At 34.4% G+C, this 12,668-nt stretch overlaps 1 protein-coding gene across 1 annotated transcript in view; it reads right to left on the reverse strand.

Annotated features, from left to right (window-relative positions):
• The window catches only part of KLHL4 (kelch like family member 4), a 120,033-nt gene that overhangs the window by 27,965 nt on the left and 79,400 nt on the right, over positions 1–12,668 (reverse strand). Inside the window, exon 10 of the mRNA XM_004611644.2 lies at positions 5,631–5,802. Coding sequence (XP_004611701.2) covers positions 5,631–5,802 — 172 coding nt within the window. The remainder of the gene's footprint in view (positions 1–5,630; positions 5,803–12,668) is intronic.

A 12,668-nucleotide genomic window follows, 5' to 3' on the forward strand; every position in this document is an offset into this window, starting at 1 on the left:
GTAAAAGTGATCATCCTGCCCAAAACATTGTACCAGTCAATACAAGTGCCATCAAAATTCCACCAAAATTATCCAAGGTCATTGTAAGATAAAAGAATTTGGGATCCACTGCTATTCTTGATTTCATACTATAAATCTTTAAAAATAAAAAAAAAATTTGTGCTACTTGAGTAAATATAGACTTATACCAGAGATGAATAGAATAAAGAGCCCAGAGGTAAACCATCATATTTATAAACAGTTAATCTATTGCAACAGTGCTACATGAATGAAGTGGAGCAAAAGACTTTTTAGTGAGTAATGGTGAGAAAACTGGACAGCTGCATACTAAAAATAAAATAAAAGGAACTAAAAAAAGAGAAGAAAAGAAAAGGAAAGAACTTGGGAGTTTGTCTCACATTAACTGAAAACAGTTAATTAAAAGTGAGTTAAAAATTTCTAGATTATACCAGAATCCATCAAATACATTAAGTAAGGCGTAAGCAAAATTCTACAGGTTATATACTGCATATTTTTTAATTATTTGATTTGATTAATAAAGAAAATAAAAATATGGTACTACATGAAATTAAAATTTTTTCATAGAAAAATAAATTTAAGCTAAATGCTGAAACCCTACTAAATAGAAATATGTTTTACACTATATATCATATAAAGGGCCATTATCCAAAATATATAAAACACTCCCTCCAAAAAATACAGCAACTGAATAGATAATAATAGCAACATCTATGGAAAGAGGAGATTAAAAGGTGTTTTTACAAAGGGAAGATACTGAAGGCATATCAAAATTATTCACCATCATCTACTATTAGGGAAATACAAGTTAATACAACAATAAAATATCAGTTCATGCCAGTGAGAATGGCATATATCAAAGCAACTTCAGGTTGCCAGCGCTACTGGGCATTTAGTGAAAAAGAAATCCTCTTTCACTGTGCATGGGAATATTTTCTTGCTCAAACCTTATGGAACACAGTATGGATATATTTTAAAAATAAGAATAGGAATTTCATATGACTGATCAATTCCATATTTTGCCATAAAACGCACTAACAAAAATACATTAACCAGTAATGATTTATGGACACCTGTATTCACTGAGTTTTAGTATAATAGCCAGACATGGAAATAACCCAAATATTCAATTATTGATAAATGTATAAATTATGCTCTATGTATAAATGAACAAATACATAAGTATCTATATACATAAATAATAGAATACATAATCAAAAATGAAGTACTGCAATTTCCTATAATGTGAATAGAGCTATCTGGGGATCAGTCATGTTAAGCAAAATATGTTAAATATTAAAATGTAACAAAAAAGAGATAGAAAATATCTGGTATTGGAACAACCACTTGGGTCTGAATACAGAACTGAGGCTACAAAGATGGCTTGAATGGAGGCAATAAGGGCAGAAGGAAAATAAAAATGTCTAACTATCAGTGACTCGAGCACAGAGGTTGAGAGTCCTGTACATTCTGGTTGTGATGTAAGTGAGTGGACAATGGAAGAATCATCCTAAGAATTATGGTATAGAGATATTAGCACTTTAGTGCTGTGCATGGTGTGCTTATATTATATCTCTAAAACACATAAACACACTATGTAATTAACATTACCTCAATTGAGCTATATATAAAAAATCAATTATTGTAATAATGCATTTCTTTAGAATGATACCCATCTGAAATTCTGCATACCATCTTCTCAAATTAATTTGTTCTATTGTCTCTTTTTCAGAAAAAAATGACACAGTATTCCCACTAGATATATACTTTCCTTATACAAGCAGGAATTTCACCCAAATTGCACCTGAGGATACTACTGCCTCCCTGCATCATATCAATGACCCCTGGGGATGGTACTGTCCACTGTGGGAAATCTCTATAAATTATGGAAAACATGATCATTTATTTGACTTTCACATCTAAGAATTGCCTGCTTGTGGAATCAGTAGAATTAAAAATGTCATTTTTATTTACCCTTCATTTAATTAACAAAACACCATTGAATATTTTGGAAAGTCTGTCACTGTCATTGTGAAACTTCCAAAAGTATTACATTTACTGTTAACATTCCACTGTAGCACTGTAGCACTGTCGTCCCGTTGTTCATCAATTTGCTCCAGCGGGCACCAGTAACGTCTCCATTGTGAGACTTGTTGTTACTATTTTTGGCATATCAAATACGCCACGGGTAGCTTGCGAGGCTCTGCCATGCGGACGGGATACTCTTGGTAGCTTGCCGTGCTCTCCGAGAGCGGTTAACATCCCCAAGATGATGAAACTCCTTTTCAATGCCTCCTCATGTACCATCCTTACAATTTCTTTTGTATGAAATGCCTCAGTAGTTTAGTCCCAATGTCTTGTGTACTGAATTTCTTAATGTCTGATTAATATTTAGCAGTATTGTTACTTATAAAATTTCTCTAAGGGAGCGGACTGAAATATTTTTCTCTTTGCACAAGAAATTTGTTCTGTATGATGCCGAATATTCTGGACTAGATTGATTCCAAGGAATTATGCTTTATTAAATTCCTTTAATGTCTCTTTCCGTTTCAGCTGTATTGGAGATATACAATCTCTATAAGGAAAGGACTAAAATATTTTCCCTTGGGGAAAAAGCTATAAAAATGCAGGGGCCTGGGGTGTAGCTCAGTAGTAATTATGTTGTATTCCTTTATAAGATAGGGGTTAAATCCCTAGCACCATAAAAGAGGTGGTGGGAGGCAAATATTTGTAGATAATACTACTGCTCTTGGATTCTCTCAATATAGTCATAATAAATATATTGAAAATTAGCCAGAATGAAGCTATTGCAGTATATAATCTGATTGACTTTTGTGTAAGAAATGTGGTCATGAAATCAAAAGCATGATGTTTCCTTATATTTAAGTATTGATGGTTAAGTAAATAAATTAGGACTCCCTATATCACAGATAAACCATGTAGTATAGTATTCTTGAAAATATGCTCATTAGGTCCAACAAAGGGAGTGAATGGAATTAATTCTAAAGAAATGTTTTGAAATCTTTTATTAAAACTTGAAACAGTATTGAGAATTTCTCCTCTATTCATTATTTATGTATAGTAACGCAACCATTTTTTTCTGTATTAATGTTGTAGCTGGCCACTTTACTGTATTGGCGTATTGTTTCTAGGAGATATCTGTTGAATCTTTAAGGTCTTCTATGTATGTTACCTCAAAATAATGATATTCTGACTTCTTTTCAGGCAAGAAAAAGAAAATTTTCCTTGCCTGACTTCTCTAGCTAAGACCTCTAATAATATATTGAGTAAAAATGAAGACAATAGACATCCTTGCCTTATACCTAATCTCAGAAGGAACACTTTCAATATTTCACCATTGAGACTGGTACTGACTGGAGATTTTTTTAAATCTGGCCATTGCTATACTGAGTAAAGTTACATCCACCTCCATTTTTTTGATGCTTTTTTATCGTGAATGTTGAATTGTCAGAAATTTTCTCTGCAACTATTGATATGATTATCTGATTTGAATCTTTGCTTTAATTGATATGGTGTATTATTTTAATTGATTTACATACATTGAACCATACTTGCATTTCTGGGAAGAATATCACTTGAATGTGGTGTGCATTATTATTTTTTTAAAAGATGCTGTTGGACTCAGTTTGCTAAGATTTTGTTGAGGATTTTTGTATTGATGTGTATCAGGGTGATTAGTATGAAGTCCTGTTCTTTTAAAAGTGTGCCTATCTATTTTATTTATTAGTGTAATGTAAGATTCACAGAATCTGTTAGGAAGGATTCCTGATTATTCAATATTTTAGAAGATTGTAAGGAGTAAAGGCAATAATTATTCTTTAAAGGTTTGATAGAATTCTCCAATCACTCCACCCAGTATAGGACTTTAGGTCTTGAGGAATCTATTACTGTTTTCAATTTCCTTTATTGTGATTGCCCTGATCATGTTTCCACATCCTCTTTATTCAGTTTGGTTAGATTACAGATTCTATGAATCTGTCCATTTCCTAGGTTCTCCATTTTAAGAGCATAACAGTTCATAGTAACTTCTCATAAATATGTTTAATTTCTGAGGGGCACGTTGAAATTTATATCTTTTCTTTTATAATTCTATTTGGACATTTTCCCTTTGTTTTCCTCATGAGTACATGAAATTTTGTTTATCTTGTATACAACTTCTGGTTTTATTGAATCTTTTCATTGCTTTTATCATTTATATATCACTGATTTCTGCTGTGGTTTTTATTATTTTCTTTGACTCTTGTAAAGTTAATTCGTTGTTCTTTCTCAAGATTTTTGAGATATGTGCTTAAGTTGATAATCTGGACTTTCTTCATTCTTAAAGTACAGCGCCATTGCTTTGGATTTCTCCCTTACTATGGATTTTTTCGTATTTCATAGACTCTGGTTGCTTGTTTTTTGTCCATCATTTTTTAGGAATATTTTTATTTCTCCTTGATTGTCTCTTTGATCTCATTTTTATTGAGCAATGCTTTGTTCAACTCTAAGTTTTGAAGGTTTCCCCAACTTTTTTTGATTTACTTCTGCTTTATTTTTTAAATTTAATTTATTTTTTATAATTTTGTTCACAATAATTGATTATATTAAATATTCCAGAACCAATACCACCACCACTACACCTTCTCACCACCATATTTCTTGCTTTAGATGCGGCAATCCAGGATTCAATCCTTGGTGTTTCATATAGTTCCCTGATCCCCACCATGAATGGTTCCTTAGCAGAGTCAGGAGTAACAGTAGCAAGGTATGAGCACTGCTGGCGTGCATACCCAGCCCCCAACCCCAAATAAGAGGAACTATGAAAACAAGATGATCTCACTTATCTGAGGCATGTAGGATAAAGTGTAGAATAAGAGAACTAGGGGAAGCAAGGTATTAAAAGGTATACCTAGGTCACCATTGACCCACAAAGTATGGAAGGAGGACAAGCAAGGGAAAACTCTAGGGAGAAATTAAGAAGAGGAAGATGAACAGTAACAGAGATATAATTCCAGGGACTCAAGTATTATAGAAGTGTGGTATATGTATATACTCAAACCACAAAGCCACAACATCAAAAGCATAAGAGTAAAACTAAAACAACCAAATTTAAAAACATATCTGTTGGAGTCAGTGAGCTAATACAGCTGGTAAGGGCTTGCGTTGCTCACACTTAGGTTGTGTCTCTTAAATCCACCTGCCCTGGTCCTTATATAAATCATAAAAACACCAGGAGTGAGCCCTGAGTATAAAGTTAGGAGTAAGTCTTGAGCACCACCCTGTATGACCCAAAACCAGAAACTGAAAAAAATGCCTGTCAAGGTGGCAGGGTGGGGAGTAGGAGGGTACATGGGAACACTAGCGGGGGAGGAGGGTGAAGGAGTTGACACTGATGGTTGAATTGGTATAGGAATATTGTATGTGTGAAACTTAGCTATGGATAACTTTGTATATCAAATGCTTTAATAATTATTTTTTTAAAAAAGCAATTTAAGAAGTTCACACAAGACTGATGCTTCTATGTTTTCTGAATTTGTTTAACTGCAATAAAACCTTAACCTCAACCATTTGAAAATCTGAAACATGCAAATTAGAAGTTTCAAACAGAATACCTCTTTCCATTCATCTTTCTGTGCATCATATGACTCGACAGTCTTCAAATATGTATGTCCATCATATCCTCCAACAACATAGAGTTTATCTCCAAGTGAACAAACAGCAACGGCATCACGGGGAACATTCAGTGGCGCCACAGTTGACCAAGAATTGGTTTTTGGATCATACCTTAAGAGGTTAGTAAGAAAATTGAAAGAAGAATTCGTCACGTTAACAATAAAAGTCATAGCATTAAGTAAATATATATTTATTTAATATGATGAACTAAAACACCTCATAAATATTTCTATGATATATTAAATATTAGAATATGCACATGAAAGAATTCATTGTAGCCACCAGATGTCACCCAAAGCATATAAAAATGTCTTTCCAATCCAAAATGACATGCAATTTTTAAAGTCAATTCTCAAATTCTCTACGAGGAAATAACACAAATATTGTAAATTTATTTGAAGCAGGCCACCTCTCATTTAGTATGCTACTTGAAAACTTTTACATTTTTATAATTTTATTAGTGAGATGTATGATACCATTTATACAATAGCTAATGTTTTAAGTAAAAGTTAATAAAACTCTATTTTTAGAGTTTAGAAAGCAGTGCCTTAATTTTAATTGGCTTTTGGGGACCACATTCTGTGATGCTCAGAGGCTATTTCTGGCTAAGTTTTTGACAGTCACTTCCAACAAGGCTGAGGCAACATGTGATGCCAGAAATGAAATCTGGATCTCCCGTATGCAAACTCTGTGCTCAGCTCTTATTGTTATCTCTCCCAGTCATAACAAACTATTTTCTAATCTATTTTTGTTTTGTTTTTGAACCACACCTGCAGTTGCTCAGGACTTACTCCTGGCTTGATGATGCCTGAAGGTCACTTCTGGCAGGTAACATGGATTAAACCCAGAGAAACAGCATGAAAAGCAAACATTTTATTCCGTGTACTCTCTCTTCAGTACATTCATTTTAATATTATATTCACTGTGAGTTACAATAATCTTATATTAACTTTCCCTCTATAAACCCCCCTAAATATCTCTAAAGGACCCAAGAAAAATTTTCCATTTTAAATTGAAATTTGCTTATTATCTACAAATTGGATTTTTTTGTTTGTTTGTTTTCCGTGTTGTGGCCGCACACAGCAGTGCTCAGAGCTTGCTTTTTGCTCAGAGATCGCCCCTGGTAGCCTTGAGGGGGCAAAAATGTTTGCTGGAGATCGAAACAGGTTTGGCTGCTTGCAAGGCAAACACCCTGGCAGTTGTAGTATCACTTCAGTTATAAAAGAATATATCACTATATCTCTTTCAAGTTTAAATTGAACCACATTTTTCACATATAATTATTCTTTGCTATTCTGTGTCTCCTGATTTGGGATCAAATGTTCATATTGAAGTAGAAATAAAATAGAGCGATGGTGATTCCTCACTTCTTGGTGCAAAATGATCTGGGATGTTTTATTTTATTTTCTTCCCTCTATCTTATTAAGATTAGATAATTAGCAATCCTTTCCTCAATCAGGTAGTGTGTGATAATTTGAAAATGTATTAATCGTATGGCTTTAAATAATTGGATCATAAAATCAAGGATTTACTTAGACCAGTAATATTTTATAGAAATGAGTTTCAGGGATATTGTTAAGACTTATATATAAGGATACATGATCTCATAGAACATGTGCTTTTGGTTCTCTTTCTACTGGCAAGGTGTTTTTGTATGTCTATAAGTACAAAAAAGTAAATTCTAGAAAAATTACTTTTCTTGTTGTTCTTGTGCACAACACAAATGAATCTTTCCTGAGATGGAGTTTTTGCAATGTGGAATTGGCAACCCTCAAATAGTAAAATTTATAGTCTAAATATTTTAATTCATGCGTGAATTTTCTTCAAAAATATTTGGTGAACTGGTGCAGTGTATGAAGTGATAGAAGACATGACTTATATATATGAAACTTTAGAGTTGATCCGAAGCAAAGTTGTGAGTGGCTCTAATTGCCCAGAAACTGAAATGTGAATCTGACACTAAATGTTCATTTAAACTGTTTTTAATATCATGTGGGTTGCCTCATTAATAATAAATTGCATTAAAATATTAACAGTGTACATTATCTATGAATATATGATGCCATGTGGCTTTGAAAATTATTTTAGCACTAATAATTTTCTCAAGGTCTTTTCAAAGAAACTGACAATAAAGGGACATAGAGAGTAAAATTAATACTAATTTTAAAATAATATAGTCAGGTCAATTTCAAAAAGCTGGATCCGAATAGAGAAAATGCAATTTTTTTCCAAATGCAATCAAAATATACATAAAAATGAATTGACTGCACAATACTGCCTGGAGCCCTGCTTCAAAATACACGGGAGAGGAGAGGAGAACTGGAGCGGCCCCACACACGAAACGGCTCCTCCTTCTTAAAGACTATGATCCAGGAGGGCTACTAATCACTTTTGGCATCCAGCAGCTTCTTACAGAAATGCATCTAGACTATGAACTGAACTACAACCCCTGGCCGCCCGGGGAGGGGAAACGTTTTTCTTGTCTTTTGGTGACTTTTGGTGACTTCTGGCAGAAATCTCTCTGGACTTAATTACTAAAGTATCAGAAATCCAAAACCTGTCGCGGCCGTGCAAGCTCATATATTCTTCACTCTCAGCAATGGAAAACAAATTATCAAATGATGCTTTTTCAGCAGGTTTGATTGTTGGGTGAAAATTCTAAATAATAATTGTGAGTCCTCCGTTGAAATATTGAATGTATTCAAAGTATAGAGAGAGTAAAGATCATTAGAGAGTAAAGATCAAAGTATAGAGAGAATAAAGATCATTAGCCACTCAGGTGGGGGGTGGGGAGGGGGGTATATCGGGGTTCTTGGTGGTGGAACATGTGCACTGGTGAAGGGATGGGGGTTTGATCATTATATGACTGAGACTTAAACCTGAAAGCTTTGTAACTTTTTCATGGTGACTGAATAAAATAAACATTTTTAAAAAAACTACAAAATACACAGGAGATCCCAGACATCCTAAGAGAGGAAACCCCATTGAAGCAACAAGCTACAATTTTATTTTGTCAAATACCACCTTGAGAAACAAAAGTGAGTTGAAACAGTGAAAACAGTTGTGGAGAGATATTTAAGATTCAAAGATGTGATGAACTTGCCATGTAAAATGGGAGATAAGTTGAAAATCTGGCACCCCAAACCTATAATTTTACTCCTACAAAACTGAAATGCAAAAGGGTATGAGACAATCAAGGTCAGAATTAGTGAACCACTTCACGTCAGTGGCCACTTAGAACTTGCTAGAAGATAAATGTTTGATCACATTAGAAATAGAAATAGTCCGTGGAAAAATTTATGAGCTGAGCTGAACCTATTCCAACGTAAAAACTCAAGAAAGTGGAGCTGAATAGGACTTGTTTATATCGCATCTTAAAATAGCAGCTTCTCCTGCTCCACATTTGACAGGTAGCATGCAGCTTGAATGAATGCCTAAAGTAAAAAGTGTCCTACCCCTGGGGCTGCAGTGACAGCATGTCACTGTCATCCCATTGCTCATCGATTTGCTCAAGCAGGCACCAGTAACGTCTCCACTGTGAGACTTTCTGTTACTGTTTTTGGCATATCGGGTATGCCACGGGTAGCTTGCCAGGCTCTGCCATGCGGACAAGATACTCAGTAGATTGCCGGGCTCTCCAAGAGGGGCAGAGGAATTGAACCCGGGTCGGCCACATGCAAGGCAAACGCCTTGCCACAGAGCAATAGTACAGAAAGCATATTGCACGGTCAAACCCTCATTCAATTCCCATCATTCCCTAGCCCCACACGGTGTTATCCCTGACAACAGAGCCAGTAATAAGCCCTAAAGACTGCAAGGTGTGTTCCCCGCCCCAAATATCAAGAACTTATCCTACCCTGAACTTCCCAAGATGGTGATGACACCTATCAAGTCAGTGGGAAGCCACACTAACTACATTGCCCCCAGTGAGCCATAGAGGATATGCTCTATTTATTATATCACTATCTTTTTAAGTTTGAAAACCCACGTTATTAGGCACTTCATAGCTTGTATGACCAAACAGAGCAGTGTGGGAACTTCTAAGCACTGGAAACATAATACACCTATGATTTTAACACAAGGTTGTATGTAGTCAAGATCTGCGCAAACGTGGTGGGGCAGGCCTCACCAAATACTATAGCATTCAAAAAATGTTGCTCACATCTGCTGAGCTTGGCTCTAAGTTGCTACCACATTTTCACAAACACAAACTTCATGGAACAATGCAAGTGTGCTTAGTTCAATTGGGCAGGTATGCTTGGTTCAGTTGAGATTAGGCATCTGTGTGCAAAAACCCTGTCACTGTCCCATCATATTGGACTTCAATGCAACAGATATTGTTAAGCACTAGAATTGTGAAAAAAACGCAAAACCCCAAAAGTATAGTTACTGCAAGATACTCATCAGAAATTCACATTGGTTGTTGAGATATTTACAAACTTAGAATTATAATCTCTGTGAAATCAGTGAATGTGAATTCCAGGTTGTTACTTAATCTTCTATAAACTCCGGAGTATATACTGCTCATGTAGCATAAGGGAAAAGAAAGAAATTGAGGAATTTATCTGAATTAGTGAACAAAGACAAAGCCCAGGAAGGACATGAGTGCATAAGATATTTCAAAACATGTTGATGAGGTTTTAAAAGCAACAATCCTAAGAATGTACAATAAAATGAGAAACCAATGGGAGAAAATTGCAATTAGGATAAAAATATATAAGAAAAATTCAAATGTAAATCATTAATAAAGAACTATAAAAATGGAATAGAGTGGCACAAAAGAAGAGTATCAGAAATCATGTATATACAGTGAGTTTATGAGTAAGGCAGATTAAACCATCAAAGACCAAAATTAAGTACATGCCTGCCAAGGAGACAGGCTGGAGACTGAGAGAGAACCTGAGGACATAGCTGGAGAGAAATTGACACTGGGGGTGGGATTGGTGCTAGAATATTACATGCCTGAAACTCAGCTATGAAGACCTTTGTAAATTTCAGTGCCATTAATTTTAAGGAAAAATTTATTATCAGATATTTATGGAACCTAATCAAGAATAACAGTATTCATACCACATGAGTTTCAGAAGGAGAGGAGAGAGAGCTAAGTTTAATTATAGGTTGAAGAAATAATAGCTGAAATTTCAGTCTCTACCTACGGAAGTTGATATACTCAAGTACAGGGAGGTCAGAGTTCCAAAAAATTAATAGAACTACACCTATATCAAGATACATTTAAATTAAAATGACAAAGATATAGAGGAATAGAATCTTTAAAATAAAAAGAAAAATGCAGACTCATATATAAGGGTAACCCTTAAGATTCACAGCATACTTATAAAATGCAGCTCTGCAGACCAGAAGGAAATATAGTCACCATTTTGAATGAGGAAAACCAATAACCAAGAATATTCTGTATAGCTATGTTATAACTCAAATTTGAAGGAGAGGTAAAAGATATTCAGATAAACAGTTAAAGAATATCATAGATATTAAACTAATTGTGTAAGAAATTATAAATTTCTACTCTAAAAGACAAAATATCTCCGTTTGGAAGTAGATACTTGAAAAATATATCACTGTCACTGTCATCCCGTTGATCATCGATTTGCTCGAGCGGCACCAGTAAGTCTCCATCGTGAGACTGGTTGTTACTGTTTTTGGCATATCCAATACGTCACGGGTAGCTTGTTAGGCTCTGCCATGCGGGCAAGATACTCTCGGTGGCTTGCCGGGCTTTCCGAGAGGTGCAGAGGATATATAAAAGTAGTAAAGTAATAATTGGGTTCTGTACGAGTGAGTTCTAGACTTATTTGCTTTAAATTTAATGAGTTATATTTATAACTTTAAATGGAAATTTCATAGTAATCTCTAGAAAACACTACTTAAAGTAAATAACAAACAGTAAATGGAACCTCATCAGTACATAATGAAGAGATAGGAGAGTACAAGGAACAAAATTAAATAAATCCAAAGGAAAAAATATTCACTGCCTATTAAGAATCTATATAGGAAGTGGCATCATACTATTTTATTTTAATAATTCACAAAATATCAGTGGCTACAATTCTCCAATCAAGATTACATGACTCAACGAACCAAGAATAAAGTCAACTATTTGCTGCATATTGGATATTTATTTGAACCCACTGGTAAACATAAGCTCAAAATGAAAGGTTGGAAAACTATGATGAAGGTAAATGGTAGTTTAAAAGGATGGAGATGGTTATATTTTCATTAGAAAAAATATATTTTAAACTAAAAAGCTAATGAAATATAAATAATGATAATTAAGGGATCAATACATCAAATTAATTCACTGACATATAAGAAATACCATCAGGCAATGTATTGTAAAACATAGGTGTCACAATACAAATTGGAAAAATAATCATTGTTGAAGAAAATCTGATCTGCTATAGAAAGCAATATGAAGATTTCTAGAGAACATAGCTAAAAAACTCCCCTATATTAAAGTGATAGCACTTCCATCTATTCCCCAAGCACAAAAAAATTAATGTAAAGGATATAAGCATACCTGTGTTCATCAATGCACTTAATACAGTTGCCAAGATATGGGAACAAAACAAATGCAGCTCTAAGAAAAATATCATGCAACTTACAGCAATGCAAATGAAACTAAAGGATATCATGCTGACTGTAGTCAGTCATAAAGAAGGGGACAGGTGCCTAATGCTTTCTTTCTTAAGTGAAACTTAAAGATACACATAAAACTAGCAACAGAGGTTCACAGGAAACAAAACGGGAGGAGAGAGAGGGGCTGTCGGGGTCCTTGGGAGAGAGCAATGGACACACTGATGATTGGTGTGATATTGGAATAATGTGAATAATAAACAATTGCTAGTTGTATTGTAAAGCATGGAATATCAATTAAAAATAAATAAATAAAGTAAAATGCATGCCACAAGTCCTTGAAATGGTAATAACTAAGCAAATGTTAGTTATGGACAAAAAAATAG

The sequence above is a fragment of the Sorex araneus genome, chromosome X (genome assembly GCF_027595985.1).
Source record: "Sorex araneus isolate mSorAra2 chromosome X, mSorAra2.pri, whole genome shotgun sequence".
NCBI lineage: Eukaryota > Metazoa > Chordata > Mammalia > Eulipotyphla > Soricidae > Sorex > Sorex araneus.